General features: G+C 56.8%; 1 protein-coding gene across 1 annotated transcript in view; it reads left to right on the forward strand.

The window, feature by feature from the left end:
• The window catches only part of PTK7 (protein tyrosine kinase 7 (inactive)), a 48,215-nt gene that overhangs the window by 17,280 nt on the left and 14,407 nt on the right, over window positions 1–16,528 (forward strand). The window contains exons 2-8 of the mRNA XM_068153628.1: window positions 11,211–11,504; window positions 12,071–12,173; window positions 12,634–12,824; window positions 14,198–14,345; window positions 15,220–15,350; window positions 15,623–15,889; window positions 16,130–16,263. Coding sequence (XP_068009729.1) covers window positions 11,211–11,504; window positions 12,071–12,173; window positions 12,634–12,824; window positions 14,198–14,345; window positions 15,220–15,350; window positions 15,623–15,889; window positions 16,130–16,263 — 1,268 coding nt within the window. The remainder of the gene's footprint in view (window positions 1–11,210; window positions 11,505–12,070; window positions 12,174–12,633; window positions 12,825–14,197; window positions 14,346–15,219; window positions 15,351–15,622; window positions 15,890–16,129; window positions 16,264–16,528) is intronic.

Raw genomic sequence — 16,528 nt, forward strand, 5'->3', positions numbered from 1 at the left:
CCTGGCCTCCTCCTCCTCCCCCCCTCCCCACCTCCCCTCCCTCTTTTGTCTCTGAGTTTCCATTCTCCAGGCTGGCTGGGGCTCCTGTTTGCTGAAGGGAAGTGCCAGGCAGCTTCATGGAGCTTGTTCTGCTGTTGTGGTTTCTTTTTTATCATCTCCTGGAACAGCATTTTGGATGGAAGAGGAAAAACGTGAAGCCCTGTCCAGGGGCTCCCTCTGCACACACAGCAATGCTGTGGAGGAATTCCTCTTGGCTGGGCTTGGGATAGCAGGAACAATGTCAGCCCTTGGCTCTCAGCCTGGATGAAAGGCTGTGAGGATGTAGTGGTGAGCACTGCAGTGATACCTGGAGATGCTGGCCCAAACTGCCATGGGATGAGTTCCTGCCACACAGACCTTCTGGGTGGAGCAGTGCAGCCTCATGGCTGCAGGGTCTCTCATCTGGCCCCAGGGTAAGGAGTGCTGAGCCCTGAACCAGCTCTGTCACAGCTCTTCCTCACTGGCAGGACCTGCCTGGCTGTTCCACAGCTCCTGGGCTCCCTTCTCCCACCAGAGGGGTTTTGCTTGATTCTCACAAGAGCTTTGTGTTCTCACATGGCCCTGCATAAATCGTGGGGGAAGCAGCATCCTTCAGAGGCACTGCACGAGGAGCATGCCACTGCCTGCCTGCCATGGCTGCCATGTTTCCTTTGGTGGGAGAATCTTGGCTGACCTTGGTCAGAGAGCTTGGCCTCCAGAGCAGCTGCAGCTCCAGCCTGCCATGTCCTGCTAGCAGCACACCTCAGCTGTAAGTGAGTGTTTCCTGAGGCAGCCAGAGAGTTGCTTAAGGGCTCTGAGTAACTGGGACAAGCAGTTGGCAGGACCAGTGGAGGCAGCAAGCCTGTCACTGGTACTGAGTCACCTTGGAACTCTTGTTTTTCTGGTGGGGGCTCAGCTGTTGATGTCTGCTCAGGGGCCTTTGGCTGATGCACCATTAGAAGTGGTTCCATCGAGCCAGCAGGGTTTCAAGCTCCTGCCCTGGGCTTGTGGCCTTCCTGTCTCTCTTGTTCCTGTCTGCCTTCCACCAAGACAGTGTTCTGGCCTTCCTGGAGGTGCCATGGCTGGTGCTGACAAAAGCAAGATTTCCTCTCCCCAAGCCAGAGGCCAAGTGATGCAGACAGCTGTCACCATGTGCCTGTGCCCTGAGTGCTTGGGCAGGAGGAGCTGTGGTCTAGTTGCAAGCTCTGTCCTAGCCCTCTCCCACTTGCACCATCCTGGCACTGCACTCATGCCTTGAGCTGGCTCTCTGGGCTGGTGTCTGGGCTTCTCTTAAGGGCCTGGGGCCACCTGATTGCCTCAGTGATCTCAGTAGTGAATCCCTCACCCCTGGAGACAAGCTGTGCACCATCATCTTTTGTCACTGGTACTGAGAGACAGAACAAGAGGAAGTGGCCTGGAATTGTGCCAGGGAAGGCTTAGCTTGGACGTGAGGAAAAAGTTACTCACTGCAAGAGGGGTCAGGGATTGGAACAGGCTGCCCAGGGAGCTGGTGGAGTCACCGTCCCTGGAGGTGTGAGGAAGCACATGGCCATGGCACTGTGGGACAGCACTGCTGCTGCTGCTCTTGCTCACTCTCAGAACAGCAGCTAGCTTGTGTGCTAGCAGTGCCCTGGGCCTTGCTCCCCTGCCCTGTGCCTGGCTGCAGAGGTTGTCCTGTTAGGTTATCCTGTTAGGTTGCTTTGGAGTCGTTCTTCTCTTACCCTGCTCTCTGGCTTTGAGTGCACAGAAGAGCAGCCCTGCAGAAAAGGATCTGGGGATACTGGGGGATGAGAAGCTGGACATGAGCCAGCAATGCACATTTGTAACCCAGAAGGACAATCACATCTGGGCTGCATCAAGAGAGGCATGGCCAGCAGGATGAGGGAGGTGATTCTCCCCCTCTACTCTGCTCTTAGGAGACCCCACCTGGAGCACTGCATCCAGTTCTGGGGCCCCCAGCACAAGAAGGATGTGGAATTGTTGGAGGGGTCCTGAGGAGGGCTGTGAAGATGATCAGAGGGCTGGGGACACTCTCCTACCAGGACAGGCTGCAAGAGTTGGGGCTGGTCAGCCTGGGGATGAGATGGCTTTTGGGGAGGCCTTAGAGCTGCACTTCAGTATCTGAAGGGGACCTCCCAAAAGGCTGGGAGGCACTGTTTTGAAGGGCTTGTGGTGATAGGACAAGGGACAGTGCTTTTAAACTGGGGCAGGGAAGATTTAGGTTGGACATTCTGCTCATTGTGAAGAGCTTCCTCCTGGTGAGCACTGGAACAGGAGTCCCAGGTCAGACCTGGGAGACCCTGAGCAGCCTGATCCAGGTGGAGATGTCCCTGAGGACTGCAGGGGGGATGTTGGACAGGATGACCTTCAGGAGTCCCTTCCAGTCAGACTGACTCTATACCTGCTTGCTGTCAGGATGAGGGCAGGGAGCTATTGAGTGCAGGCACTGCACAGCTCCTGTGGCTGAGTAATGAAACGGAGCTTGAGATGGTCTTGGAGGAAGCAAGCCCAAGGAGGCTGGGGAGGGATTCACAGGGTCTGTGCTGAGCAAGCAGGATGGGCAGTGGGAGAACTGGAGGCACAGAAGCCCCAAACTCACTTGAGCTGGGTAGGTGAAGGAGGTGAGTGCCAGGAGCTCCTGGCTGGGCATGTGGCAGCAGCAGTTGGGAGCCTGCAGCTGGGTGTGCAGGCTCTCTGTCCTTGTGCTGAGCCTCTTCCTCAGTTACAGGCTCACAGAATGGTTTCAGCTGGAAAAGACCTCGAAGATCCTCAGGTCCAACCATCAAGCCAACCCCACCATGGCCACTAAACCATGTCCTGAAATGCCATGGCCACAGGTTTCTTGAACACCTCCAGGGGTGGTACCTCCCTGGGCAGCCTGCTCCAGTGCCTGACCACTCTTGCAGGGAAGAAATGTTTCCTAATATCCAACCTAACCCTCCCCTGGCACAATTCCAGGCCATTTCCTCTCATCCTATCCCCTGATACTGGGTAGAATAGCCCAAGCCCCACCTCACTCCAGCCTCCTTTCAGGGAGCTGTAGAGAGCAGTGAGGTCTCCTTCAGCCTCCTCCTCTCCAGACTGAACCACCTCAGTTCCCTCAGCTGCTCCTCACCAGACCTGTTCTCCAGACCATTCAGCAGCTTTCTTGCTCTCCTCTGGCCCTGCTCCAGCACCTCAGTGTCTGCTATTCTGGTCTCTTCTCCTGCAGCATCTGCCTGAGCAGTCCCTGCTTGCTTTGGGGCCGGGGCTGTGTGCCGTGGAGGCTGCGGCACCTCCCAGCTGCGGGTGGCAGCAAGCTCTTCCCGTGGCCAGCTGCAGCCCAGCGCCTTCCTGCAGCACTGCCTCTGTGCTGGCCCCAGCAGCTGACTTACAGCACTCACACCCAGAGCCTTTTGTTCTGGTTTCCTCTGATAATGGCTCAGAAATTGGCAGGAGGATTGGCCTCGGTGATCTTCATCTGTCCCTTCCAATCCCTACCACTCTGTGACTGCCCAGTGTGGGATCCTGGGGCTGGAGGTTGCTACCCACAGTGGGGGAGAAAATCCTCCACTGCTTGCAGCCTCCCTGAGCAGTCCTGGGGAGGCTAACTGGGGTTGTGCTAAGTGATGATGGCTGGGGGTGTTCTGAATTCTTGAGCTGGGTTTGAAGGGCTGCTCAGTGGGTGAGTGGGCCCTGTGTTTAAGAGCAGCCCTCCATGCAGAGGGCATTGAAGAGAGGTGCTGTGAGCCACTTACAGCCAGTTCAGGCTGCAGTCCCACTGCAGGGAAGTTGTCCCTCACCAGCAGGACAGCTGCCAAGATGTTTCCAAACAGGGCCTTGCATCTGCTGTATGTCACAGGGCTCCCAGTGGGGACCACCAGGCTGCCCAGGGTCTGGGTAGATGCAATCTTGCCCTGACACACAGGAATGGAAGTGAGGAATGAGTCTCTTTCCAGTGCTGTCCTGTGATGGGACAAGGGACAATGGATACAAACTCAGCATGGGGGAGAACCTCCTTACTGTGAGGTGGGCAGAGCCCTGGAACAGGTTGTGGAGTTGCTTCCTCTGGGGACTTTTGAGACCTGTCTGGATGTGTTCCTTTGTGGCTTGCCCTTGGGAATCCTGCTTTGGCAGGGGGGTTGGACTTGATGATCTCTGGAGGTCTCTTCCAACCCCTGCCATTCTGTGGTGGGTGTGATTGTGGAGCATGTGGTAAAGACATAGCCTGTGTGGAGCTGGGGTTGCTTAGCCTGGAGAAGAGGAAGCTCAGGGGAGACCTTCTTGCTCTCTCCAGCTCCCTGCAGGGAGGTTGTAGCCAGGTGGGGGTTGGTCTCTTCTCCCAGGCACCCAGCACCAGAACAAGAGGACACAGTCTCAAGATGTGCCAGGGGAGGTTTAGACTGGAGGTGAGGAGAAAGTTCTCCCCAGAAAGAGAGCTTGGCCATGGGAATGTGCTGCCCAGGGAGGTGGTGGAGTCCCCATCCCTGGAAGTGTCTAAGAAGGGACTGGATGAGGCACTTGGTGCCATGTTTGGGTTGATCAGATGGTGCTGGGTTGGACTTGATGACCTGGATTTTCCCAGCTGGTTGGCTCTGTGTTTGTGTGTGGTGATGTGATAACTGGCATGAAGCAGTGGTGTGCAGGCATCATGACTCCTGCCAGCCTGGCAAGCTGCTGTGGAAGGGAGAGGCTTGGTGCTCACCTGGGGAGATCCTCTCTCTCAGAGCAGGGCTCTTTACAGCCAAGTGTGGGGGACAACTCCAGGGGCAAGCAGAGATTTCCCCAAGTCCCTCATCCTCTTGATCCATCCCAGTACAGCCATGCTGTGTTTACCCCAGAGGTGGAGCTCCTAGGCATGGGTGCAGTTCCTGGCTGATGAAGCCCAAAGGCACTCAGGATGAGCACTGCTTGGAAGTGCTGTCTTGTACCCATCTGTGGGTTGGGGACAGCAATGGTTTCCTTCCTTGGTGCACACTGGGAGGGTTTTGACTCTTCTTTGACTGGAATGCAGTTTTAAAAGGTTTATGTGATGGGTGCCCAAAGACCTTCCAGATGTTCAGCTTGATCAGACCAGGCCTGCTGTGTTTATTGCTCCTTGACTGCATCAAACCCTTTCTGTCTGGTCCTGGTGGGAAAGAGCAGTTTATTGCAACTCTGCCCGTCTGAGAGGCTTCCTCAGCCTGGAACCTCTTGCACAGAGGAACATGGCTGGCTGGAAGTGATTTGGAGATGCAAATCTCTCTGGGTGTTTGGCTTGGCTACTGTTTGTGCAGTATCTGCTGAGCAGCGGTGCGGGGAGCAGGTGTGCTCCAGGCAGCTGCTTTGTGTGGCTGTAGGGACTGACCTGTGAGGCAGGGGGGAGTTTATTGTGTTCCTAAGCATCCAGGACCTCTTTTCTTGCCTGCTTCTACAGCTTCAGCTGGTGCAAATGAGCCAACTGGCTCTGGGTGTGTGACCAAGAGGGGAGGAAAAGCTGACCCACGTGTTAACTGTTCCCAGTCCTGGCATGCCAAAAGCATCTGCGTTTATGGGAGCATGCTCGTAATGAACTGTGCCAGGAAACACATGGCTTGTTTGAGCCATGAATGCAAGGTCTGTATGGGGCCCTCTGCTCCCTGAGAGCTTCACAAGGACAAAGAGCAGATGCTGGCCTGCATTACTTGCTCTGTGGCAGCCTGTGTCCTCTGGGTTGCAGTGGATGGGGGGAGCAGGAGGTGGGATTAAAGCACTAAGTGCTTGGCTGATCCAGTGAATGGCAGAGAGGGCAGAACAAGAGGCCAGGCCAATGGTTTTGCTGCATCCAGCTCTTTGTGGCTTCCCTGGCCTGGGCAGGGCTGGCTCACTTCTCTGCAGATGTGTCTGCACTGGAGCAAGGTTGGAAGGAGCCTCAGCACTGCAGGAAGCAAGGAAGTGCTCCTGACAGCTTGGGGTGATGATTGTGGATGGGGAAGAGAAGGAGAAGGAAGGATGTGTGGAGTCTCTTGGGGCACAGAGTGGTCATGTCCCTTATGAGGAAAGGCTGAAGGAGCTGGGTCTCTTTATCCTGGAGATGAGTAGACTAAGAGCTGAGCTCATTCATGTTTATAAAGATGTGAAGGGGCAGCACCAGGATGCAGCCAGGCTCTGCTCAGAGATGTCCAATGGCAGGGCAAGGGACAGTGGGTGCAAGCTGGAGCAGAGGAGGTTCCATGTGATCAGAGGGAAAAACTTTCCCTGTGAGGGTGACAGAGCCCTGGAACAGGCTGCCCAGAGAGGTTGTGGAGTCTCCTCTGAAGACTTTCAACACCTGTCTGGATGTGTTGCTGTGTGACCTACTCTAGGTGATCCTGCTCTGGCAGAGGACTAGGTCATCTCCAGAGGTCCCTTCCAACCCCTGAGACTCTGTGATGCTGTGATTCAGAGAGCATAGGGACAGTGGGATTGTGCCATGCTGTGCCTGGCTGCAGCAGAGGGGAAAGGCTCTCAGGTGGGAGATGTGACACTGATCATCAGCAGGGCTTCAATGTCTGGAGTGTTCCTCTCCTGAAGAAACTGCTGCTGAGGAATGCACACCCAGCACATAAAGAGTTAAACCTGCCCCCAGTGAGTGGAGCCTTGTCCCCACAGAGGGCTCAGTGCTTGGGATGTTGCTGCTGGGTGATCTGATTGTCCAGCCTTCAGGAGCTAGCCAGGCCTTGAGCCCAGGATCTGCTGCTCTTTGATCCAAGAGGGGCTGAAAGCAGAGCCCCAGCACTGGAGCCATTCCTGAGGGCTTGGCAGCAGACTGAGCTGCTGCTTGCATTTCATAAATGGCTCCTCAAGGCAAGGCCTCTTTGACAATGCTTCCTGGGAATGTCTTCTTGGAACCTCCAGGACCCCTAACCTGACACCCACTGGGCCCTAGTGGCCTTGGCATGGAGCACAGCTCAGGAGCACAGCTCAGGAGCTTTCCTGAGCAGAGGTCAGTGCTTGCCTTTGACTCCAGGCTTCTGCTGTGACCCAAGGCCTTCCCCAGAGAACATGGTGATAAACCAGTCCCATATCTGGGGCTGTCGACATGTCCATCCCATGGTGAGCTCCTCTGGAACATGGGACCTGAATGTGCACTTCTCCTTTCCTTCTGCTGGGGGTTGGTGTTCTTGTCACAAAATCACAGGATGTTGGGGGTTGGAAGGGACCTCCAGAGATCACTCAGTCCAACCCCCCTGCCAAGGCAGGGTCACCCAGGGGAGTCTGCACAGGAATGCATCCAGGTGGGGTTTGGAAGGATCCAGAGATGCAGACTCCACAACCTCTCTGGGCAGCCTGCTCCAGGGCTCTGGCACCCTCACTGTAAAGAAGTTTCTCCTCATGTTGAGCTGAAACCTTCTATGTTCATCTCCATTGTTCCTTGTCTTATTAGTGCACACCACCAAAAAGAGCTTGGCCCCCTCCACCTGACACCCACCCCTCAGATATTGATAGGCATTGATCACATCCCCTCTCAGTCTTCTCAGGACTAAACAGCCCCAGGGCTGTCTTCATAAGGGAGATGCTCAAGCCCCCTAATCATCCTCATTGCTCTCCATTGGACTCTCTCCAGCAGGTCTCTGTCTCTCTTGAACTGGGGAGCCCAAACCTGGACTCAGTATTGCAGGTGTGGTCTCACCAGGGCAGAGCAGAGGGGGAGGAGAACCTCCCTAGACCTGCGGAGCACAGTTTCTTGATGCAGCCCTCTTAGACACAAGGGCACATTCTTTCTTCAGAGGGGCTGCCTGCTCCTGCAGCCTGTGGCCCTTAGCTCTCCTTCTGGGATTGCAGGGAGCCAGGTGGTCTTTGTAGCTGTGGCCTGGGCTCTTGCTTTTGCCTGGGCTTAGCAGCAGCTAAGCATGGCCCTGAAGGATGCAGTGGCAGCTTCAAAGTAATGCTCTGTCTGTGTCTTCCTTGCCTTGTTACAGGTCTTCTGAGCTGAGGAGCAAGTGCTGCAGGGTGATGTGAGTCTAGAGTATGCTCACTCATCCAAACCTTCCTTTCCACCTGGCTATTCCTCTTCCAAGAGAAACAGCCTGCATTGCTGCTGGGTCGATTGCAGAAGCTTTGTTTCTTCAGTGGTTTGAAGAGTGGCAGTGGTAGAAGCATAAAGGTCACAGTGTGGCTATGATAGGCTTGGTGATACATCAGCAGTGGATTCCCAGGTGGCAAAAAGCTGTTGCTGCCACCTTGCTTGGCTGAGGTTCTCTTAGCTGACACAGCCAGAGTTGTTCACATAGTGGAAAGCGCTGCAAAGGCCTCTGCAAGGCTGGGGAGCCAGAGGGAGCAGACTGCCCAGCTGTGTGCTGCAGCAGCAGTGCCTTCCTGAGCAACAGGGCAGCTTTGCTAACTGCTGAAGAGAACTATCAGGGAAGAAATCTGGAGCTGTGTGTTACCAGGCTCTTTGTGTTACCAGGTGCTGAGCTGGTAGTGGAAACACAGCCAGCCCCCACCTCAGAGCTGAGACTTGCAAGCTAATTGTGCATCCCTAGGGAGAGCCAGCTCCACAGTGCAGCTGGGACAGCTGGGAGCTCCCCTGCTCTGCACTTGAGGTCCTGTTTTGAGAGGCCAGAAGAGATGCTGGCCAGCCATGTCCTCTGCCAGAAGGACTTGGGGGACCTGGCTTTTGCATCTCGCTCCTCTCATTCCATCCAGTGAGTCTTGGGGGTGTTTGCTGGGGTGTTTTGGGTACCTGTAAGCCACCTGTCCCCCTCCAGCTGAGAGAGTCCTGGTGGATAACAAGTTATCCATGGCTCAGCAATGTGCCCTTGTGGCCAAGAAGGCCAATGGGATCCTGGGGTGCATTAACAGGTGTGTGGCCAGCAGATCCAGGGAGGTTCTCTTCCCCCTCTAGTCTGTCCTGGTGAGACTTCACCTGGAATACTGTGTCCAGTTCTGGGCTCCCCAGGTCAGGAGGGACAGGGATCTGCTGGAGAGAGTCCCAACAGAGAGCTACCAGGATGATGAAGGGACTGGAGCACTGCCCTGTGAGGAGAGGCTGAGAGCCCTGGGGCTGCTTAGTCTGGAGAGGAGAAGACTCAGAGGGGATTTAGTAAGTCTTTATCTGAGGGCTGGGGGTCAAGAGGGAGGGGACAGGCTCTGCTCACTTGCACCCTGGGATAGGACCAGGGGCAATGGATAGAAACTACAGCACAGGAGGCTCCTCCTCAACATGAGGAGGAACTTCTCCACTGTGAGGCTCACAGAGCACTGAGGCTGCCCAGAGAGGTTGTGGAGTCTTCTCTGGAGCCTTTCCAGCCCCATCTGGATGTGTCCCTGTGTGACCTGTGCTGGATTCTCTGGTCCTGCTCTGGCAGGGGGGTTGGACTCAATGATCTCCAGAGATCCTTTCCAATGCCTACCATCTCACCAAAGGAGAGAGGAGGAAGGAGGGTGCAGTTTGAGTACTCTGGGTGTTGCTGTGCTCTGCAGATGAGTTGTGACTCTACTCTGCTGTTCCAGATGCAGAGCACTAAAGGAGCTTGCATATCTGGCTCAGCTGCCCAAGGATGAACTTGGCTCAAGTGCCCCATGGAAGCAGGTCTGCAGCATAGTGTCTCTGAGGCCTGGCTGGAGTGTGGAGCTGGCCTACAAGCTGCAGAAACCCTAAGCTTTTGGGCTTGGTTTTCAAACCAGGAAAGTTGCACAAAGCCCTCTCCCAAATCCCCTTCCCACGCTTTTAATTCCTTGTTTGGTTGCAGAGAGCTTTGGGATTACTCACAGCCTTGCATCAGCTCTGCTGTCTCAAGAATAGAATAAACCAGGTTGGAAAAGACCTCAGAGATCATCAAGTCCAGCCTCTCACCCAACACCATCTAATCAACTCAACCATGGCACCAAGCACCCCATCCAGGCTCTTCCTAAACACCTCCAGGGATGGGGACTCCACCACCTCCCTGGGCAGCACATTCCCATGGCCAAGCTCTGTGTCTGGGAAGATCTTCTAACATCCAGACTAAAGCTCTCCTGGTGCAGCTTGAGACTGTGTCCTCTTGTTCTGGAAGTTGGTAACCTAGGCTCCTTTGGGTCCAAAGTGAAGTGGATCCTTTCCTTTTCCCTTTCTGCCATCAGTCCAGATGGTAGCTCGGTGAGGAGATGCTTAGGAGCTGGGCGCTGGACACGGGTGGGTGGCTAAGGGTTGAGGGGAGCATGGATGTGGGGCCAGGGGTGTGGAGCACTACAGTGTGCTTCCAGCTCTGCTGGTGCTGCAGCCAGGGCAAATATCACTCGCTGAGATCTCTGCCAGCTTGCCTTCCTCCACAGCTGCCGCTGGGTGCAAGTGCTTGGGGCAGGCAGTGGGCTGCCACGCTGCAGCAGATGCCACCAGCAGCCAGCTTACCTGCTGCTTCCCCAGCATGGCTGTGGCTGAGTGAGATGGCTGCAGAGGCAGCAGGGACTGGGGGCTGTGCAGCAGCTGAGGCCCTGTGGTCAGGGCTGCATTCCCAAGCGATGTCGTTAGGCAGGGAGACCAATGAATTTTTGATTGCTTCAAGATGTAGGCAACTCAGCCTGTCAGGCAGGGCAGGAGATGTGCTGCCTGATCTCCTCAGCTTGCACAAGCACTCTGCAGCACCCAGATGGGGTTGAGCTGCTGGACTGTCCCCAGGTGAGTGCAGGGCTGGGACTGGCACTGTTGTTTTAAGCACTGGATAGAAAACTTCTCTTGGGTCAAGGCCTGGCTTGTAATGAACATGTCCAGAGAAGGGCAGCAAAGCTGGGGAGGGGTCTGGAGCACAAGCCCCATGAGGAGAGGCTGAGGGAGCTGGGGTTGCTTAGCCTGGAGAAGAGGAGGCTCAGGGGAGATCTCATTGCCGTCTACAACTACCTGAAGGGAGGCTGTAGCCAGCTGGGGGTTGGTCTCTTCTCCCAGGCAGCCAGTGACAGAACAAGAGGACACAGTCTCAAGCTGCACCAGGGGAGGTTTAGTCTGGATGTTAGGAAGAAGTTCTTCCCAGACAGAGAGCTTGGCCATTGGGATGTGCTGCCCAGGGAGGTGGTGGAGTCACTGTCCCTGGAGGTGTTTAAGAAGAGACTGGATGGGGTGCTTGGTGCCATGGTGGAGTTGATCAGGTGGTGTTGGGTGATAGGTTGGGCTCGATGATCTCTGAGGTGTCTTCCAGCCTGGTCAGTTCTGTGTTCTCTGTGGCCTCACCAGAGCCCATGTTTCCCTGTTCTGGCCCCTCCCCACGCTCTAACCGTGCCCTCCCTCCGGTGCCTTGCAGCTGTGGGGGCTCGGGCCGCGGGCCTCTTCACCAAGGAGCCCTACTCGCAGGACGCCCTGCACGGGCGCAGCGCCATCCTGCGCTGCGAGGTGAAGGAGCCGGCGGAGGTGGAGTTCGAGTGGCTGCAGAACGGCCTCCCCATCCAGGACACCGAGCAGCGCTTCAAGGAGGGCAGCAACCTCCAGTTCGCCGCCGTGGATCGGCACCGGGACGCGGGCAACTTCCAGTGCGTGGCGAGGAACCTGCTGACCGGGGAGGAGACGCGCACCGCCAACGCCTCCTTCAACATCAAGTGTGAGTGTGGGGCGAGGGCGGCGTGGCCCCCCGCTGCCCTCCCTGCGCGCCGGCGAGCGCCCCCCGCAAAGGCCTTAGGGCTGGAAACAGCTTTACCAGGCTGCCCCATGGGGAGTGGGGCGGAGGGATGTCAGCAGACAGGGATTCACTGAATGTTAGAGGCTGGAAGGGATCTCAAGAGATCATCCAGTCCAACCCCCCTGCCAGAGCAGGATCACCTGCACCAGCTCACACTGGAATGCATCCAGAGGCATCTTGACTCCCTCCAGAGAGGGAGACTCCACAACCTCCCTGGGTAGCCTGTTCCAGTATTGGGATTGGATTGGGTGGTATGAACTGTGCAAAAAGGATTCCTCCACAGGCTGCCCAGAGATGTTGTGGAGTCTCCTTCTCTGGAGACTTCCAAACCCCACCTGGATGCATTCCCGTGCAGACTACCCTAAGTGACCCTGCTCTGGCAGGGGGGGTTGGACTGAGTGATCTCTTGAGGTCCCTTCCAACCTCCAAGGTGCTGTGATGCGGTGGGTTTGGAGAGCCAGCTGTGCTGATGTTCTTTGACCCCACAGGGATCGAGACAGGCAACGTGGTGCTGAAGCAGCCGGCCAGCGTCGCTGAGATCCAGCCCTCCTCCACAGTGGTCTTGCGGTGTCACATCGACGGCCACCCACGGTAAGGGTTGCTTCCCGAGGAACGGACCCTGCCAGGGGTCCCCCCTGCACCTTTTGCTGGGTGCTCTTCCCCTTTCTCTCTGTCTCTCCTCTCTCCTGCGAGGATTCAGTAGAGTCTAGGGAAGGTGAAGGGCAGGATTGAGCCTGCGGCTGACCGCCGGGGGAGAAGGCAAATGGCTTCTTCGGAGCCGTGTAGCGAGGAGCACAGTAAGGACAGACTGTCCCAGTCCGGTCGCTGAGCTGCTTGGTGTCGCTGCAGTCACTCTCCGTCGCTTTCCAGTCGTGTCCCCTCCACTTGGCTGCATGTCTCATGGCTTGGTGTCTGTGTGGGGGCGGGCCGCGGGGCGGGCGAGCCGGGCAGAAGGGCCATCCATCTCTGGGCTGGCTCCTCCGCACACCGCTCCCCGGGGAAGCCCTGCCGGCGCCCCGCCTCCGCTCACCCTCCGGCCGCTGTCTTGCAGCCCCACCTGGCAGTGGCTGCGGGACGGAGCCCTGCTCCCCGACAGCCGCAGCGGCTACGCCGTCAGCAACAAGGAGCGCACCCTGACGCTGCCCAGCGCCGGCCCCGACCACAACGGCCTCTACTCCTGCTGCGCACGCAACGCCGCCGGCTCCGTCTGCAGCCTCAACAACTTCACTCTCAACATCGTCGGTGAGTCGTCCTCACGGCCCTGCCCTGCCCTGCCCTGCCCTGCCCTGCCCTGCCCTGCCCTGCCCTGCCCTGCCCTGCCCTGCCCTGCCCTGCCCTGCCCTGCCCTGCCCTGCCCTGCCCTGCCCCAGCCTCCCCTCTCTTGCAGGGGATTCTGCACGGGCTTGTCGTCAGATGAAGGCAGGGAGCTATTGAGGGTAGAGGCTGTGCAGCCCCTATGGCCTGATGGGACCCTGAGCAACCTGATCTAGTCGGAGATGTCCCTGATGACTGCAGGGGGGGTGAACCAGAGGACCTTCAAGGGTCCCTTCCAACCACATTGATTCTATATCTGCTTGCTATCAGTGCAAGGATGAAGGCAGGGAGCTATTGAGGGTAGAGGCTGTGCAGCTCCTATGGCCTGGTGGGACCCTGAGCAACCTGATCTAGTTGGAGACGTCCCTGATGACTGCAAGGGTGGTTGGACAAGATGACCTTCAAGGGTCCCTTCCAACCACATTAATTCTATATCTGCTTGCTATCAGTGCAAGGATGACCTTCAAGAGTGCCCATTGGCCTTTGGAGGCAAGGCCCAGGGAGGGCCCAAGATGTTGACCCTAGAGAGGTGTTTGGAACTGGACAAGGGAATGTGCAGTCTGGTGATGGGTTTGATACGTTTGCTAAGGACCCAGGGTGCTCAGGGCCTTGCTGGAAGCAGAAAGGGCCTTTCCCCAGAGCAGCTACCACTGGGCTCTGGCTGCATAACTGCAGCCATGCTGGCATGCCTGCCTCCTGCAGGCCCACAGTGTGCTTGCAAGATGCCCCCAGCTCTTCTCTGAGTTTCAGCCAGAGCACTTGTGGCTTGAAATTTCCCCAGAGCAGCTGAGCTGGAAGCAAATGAAAGCTGTATTTACAAGCAAAACTACAATCCACACTGGAAAGCAATGAACAGGTACAAAATCTACAGCAGTTACCATTAATGGACAGCACAAGAGCCCCCCTGGGCTTTGACTGGCTTCTCCCTTCCTGCCTCCCCCTGGCCCCCCTGTACAAAAGAAGGGACAGGAGAAAGGAGCAGAGAAGCTAATACCAAAACCATGCAGCCAAGGGCAAGCAGAGGCAAGGTAGTGTCTCTGCAGAGCAAAGAAGTGAGGAGAGGAAAGATTGTTTTGGGAAGTAGATGTGGTGGTAGATCTCTCTCCAGTGGGATTGCTCACAACTGCCTTCCTTTTCCTTTCCACACCTAGCAGTGAGTCATTTACATTTTTACCTTTGTGCCCAAGATCTGTTGAAAACATTTTAAAGGCATAGCCTAGGACTACCACAGCACTGGTGAAGGGAGACCACAGGCCACTCACTCTGCTTTCCTCACCCCACTGTGGTCTCTGCCATTGCAGATGAGAGCTTCCCTCAGGCAGTGGTCGTCCCGCAGGACCTCATCGTGACCAAGAATGAAGAGGCCATGTTTGACTGCCAGTTTGCAGCTGTGCCCCCTCCCACCCAGGAGTGGCTCTTTGAAGACAGCCCCATCACCAACAAATCCAAGTAACAGGGACCCCAGTGATGTGGGGAGGGCTGGAAGGGCATGCTGTTCCAGGAGCAACAGACAGAGGCCAAACCCTGGCTGTGCCCAAGGGCAGGCACTCAACGTCGAGCTGGCCCTTGGGATTGGTTTCTGAGCTTGGCTGGCTGGGGGTCAGCAGGGGCTTGGTGCTTGTGCATGACCTGTGCCTGCACAGGACTCAGCAAGCAGTTTGTCCTCGAGTCCTGTGGGGCTGTCAGTCCTGGATGCCCACAAATGATGATCCCTAGAGTCTGGGGATGCCTCCCATCCCCAGAGGTGTGTGTGTGGTGATTCTGTGGAGCCAGGGACAGCTCAAGCCCCAGACACCCACTTAGGACAATTCCCAGATTCAGGGACACCTCTCAGTCCCCAGCATCTGCACCACCTTATGGCTGTGTTGCACCTTCAGATGCCACTGCATGGTGATCTCTAGAGCCAGGAATGTTTCTGAGCCCCAGAGCTGGGGACATCTCCCAGTTCAGGCTGCCCAAAGACAGTGGTCCTGGAGCCCAGGATGTCTCTCATCCAGACTGTGTGAGGCAAGTGATGCTGTCTGGCTGCCAGATGCCCAGTGGCCTGGCAGTTCCCAGGTGCCACCTGGTCCCCCTAATCATCTTTGGTGAGAGTCAGCTCTTCTCCAAGAGGCAGACTTCTCTTAGCTCATTTCCTCCATGAAGGATGTGTCCCACCATCTCCTGGTTTATATGTGCTGCTCCCCCTGCACTGGGAAGCTTTGACTCGGCACAGAATCTCCCTCTTGGTTCCAAGGGCTCATGTAGGACATCACAGGGCTGTGTCTCTGGTCTGTGTCCTGCAGAGATGCCCACTGAGCTCTGCCTCTCCCCCTATGCCCAGGACCACCATCTTTGCCAACGGTTCCCTGCTGATCACCCAAGTGAGGGCTCGCAGCACCGGTGTCTATAAGTGCGTTGGCCATGGGCAGAGGGGGAAAGCTCTTGTGCTGAAGGCGACTCTGCAGTTAGCAGGTGAGATCCTGGGGCTGATGGCAGCGTGGGCAGTGGGTCCCAGAGCCTCAGTGTCCCTCTGGAGCTGTGGGACAACATAGCAGTGGGTCGCTGTGTGGAGATCTGCTTGGTGTGTCTGTGAAGCGGCTCGACTTTGCTGCCTGGAGGAGTGGGGCAAGCACAGCTTGTGCAGGCCTGCCCTCAGCTGGTACCTGCTGTGGAGATGGTGCTGCTGGTGGATTAGCTACACCTTCCTGCCCTGTTTGAGCCCTGCTGTCTGTTGCACCTCTTAGAGATAGAAGAGATGGCACCCTTCACCCCGAAGGTGTTGACGGCGAACCAAGGGCACCGTGTGGCCTGCACTGCCCCCCGAGGCGTACCCACGCCTGAGGTCTGGTGGGAGAGGAACCAGGAACGAGTTCCCACTGCTGGCAGGGTGCACCAAGAAGCAGAGCAGCTCGTTTTCACCAGCATCAACGAGACAGATGCAGGGACCTACACCTGCCATGCTGCTAACAAGGCTGGAGAGAAGAAACAGGAGCTGAACATCATTGTGGCTAGTAGGCAGCTTTCTGAGAAGGGCTGGGAGGGGACAAAGGGGCTGGAGAGGGGGCTGAGATGAGCTGGGTGGGGATGGTGCATCACCTCACTGCTACACAGAGGCACATCTCATGGCTGGGCTGCAGGGACCCTTGGCTGGCTGCACACTGCCTGTCTGGGATGCCCTGGTGCTGGGCAGAGGGGTGGTGAGCAGCCCTGCATAACCCCTTCCCTGCCTAACCCCTTCCCTCCATGCCCAGCGATGCCCAAGTGGGTGGTGATGCCCAAGGACAGCCAGCTGGAAGAGAGCAAGCCAGGATACCTGCACTGCCTGAGCAAGGCCTCCCTGAGACCCACTGTCACCTGGTACCGCAACGGCGTCTCCATCTCTGAGGTGAGGCAGTGGGGCAGGACGTTAGGGCTTGGAAGGCACCTCCCAGCCCCTGCCACTCAGGGGCACTTCTGCCAGGCATCTGCTTGGCTCATTCCTCTGCTGCTGCTCTTTCCCGTATGGCTCCTAGGCCCAGCATCACTGTCACACTCACTCTGGCCTCGTCCCTGGCACCATCTCCATCCTGCTGGTGTATGGCTGCACACCTGGCTTGTCTTTAGCCACTCGGCTGGCAGCCAGCCCTGTGCTTGTGAGGCAGTGACAAGTA

The sequence above is a fragment of the Melanerpes formicivorus genome, unplaced genomic scaffold (assembly GCF_026170545.1).
Source record: "Melanerpes formicivorus ecotype bairdi unplaced genomic scaffold, bMelFor1.0.p_v2 SCAF_26, whole genome shotgun sequence".
NCBI classification, from domain to species: Eukaryota; Metazoa; Chordata; class Aves; order Piciformes; family Picidae; genus Melanerpes; species Melanerpes formicivorus.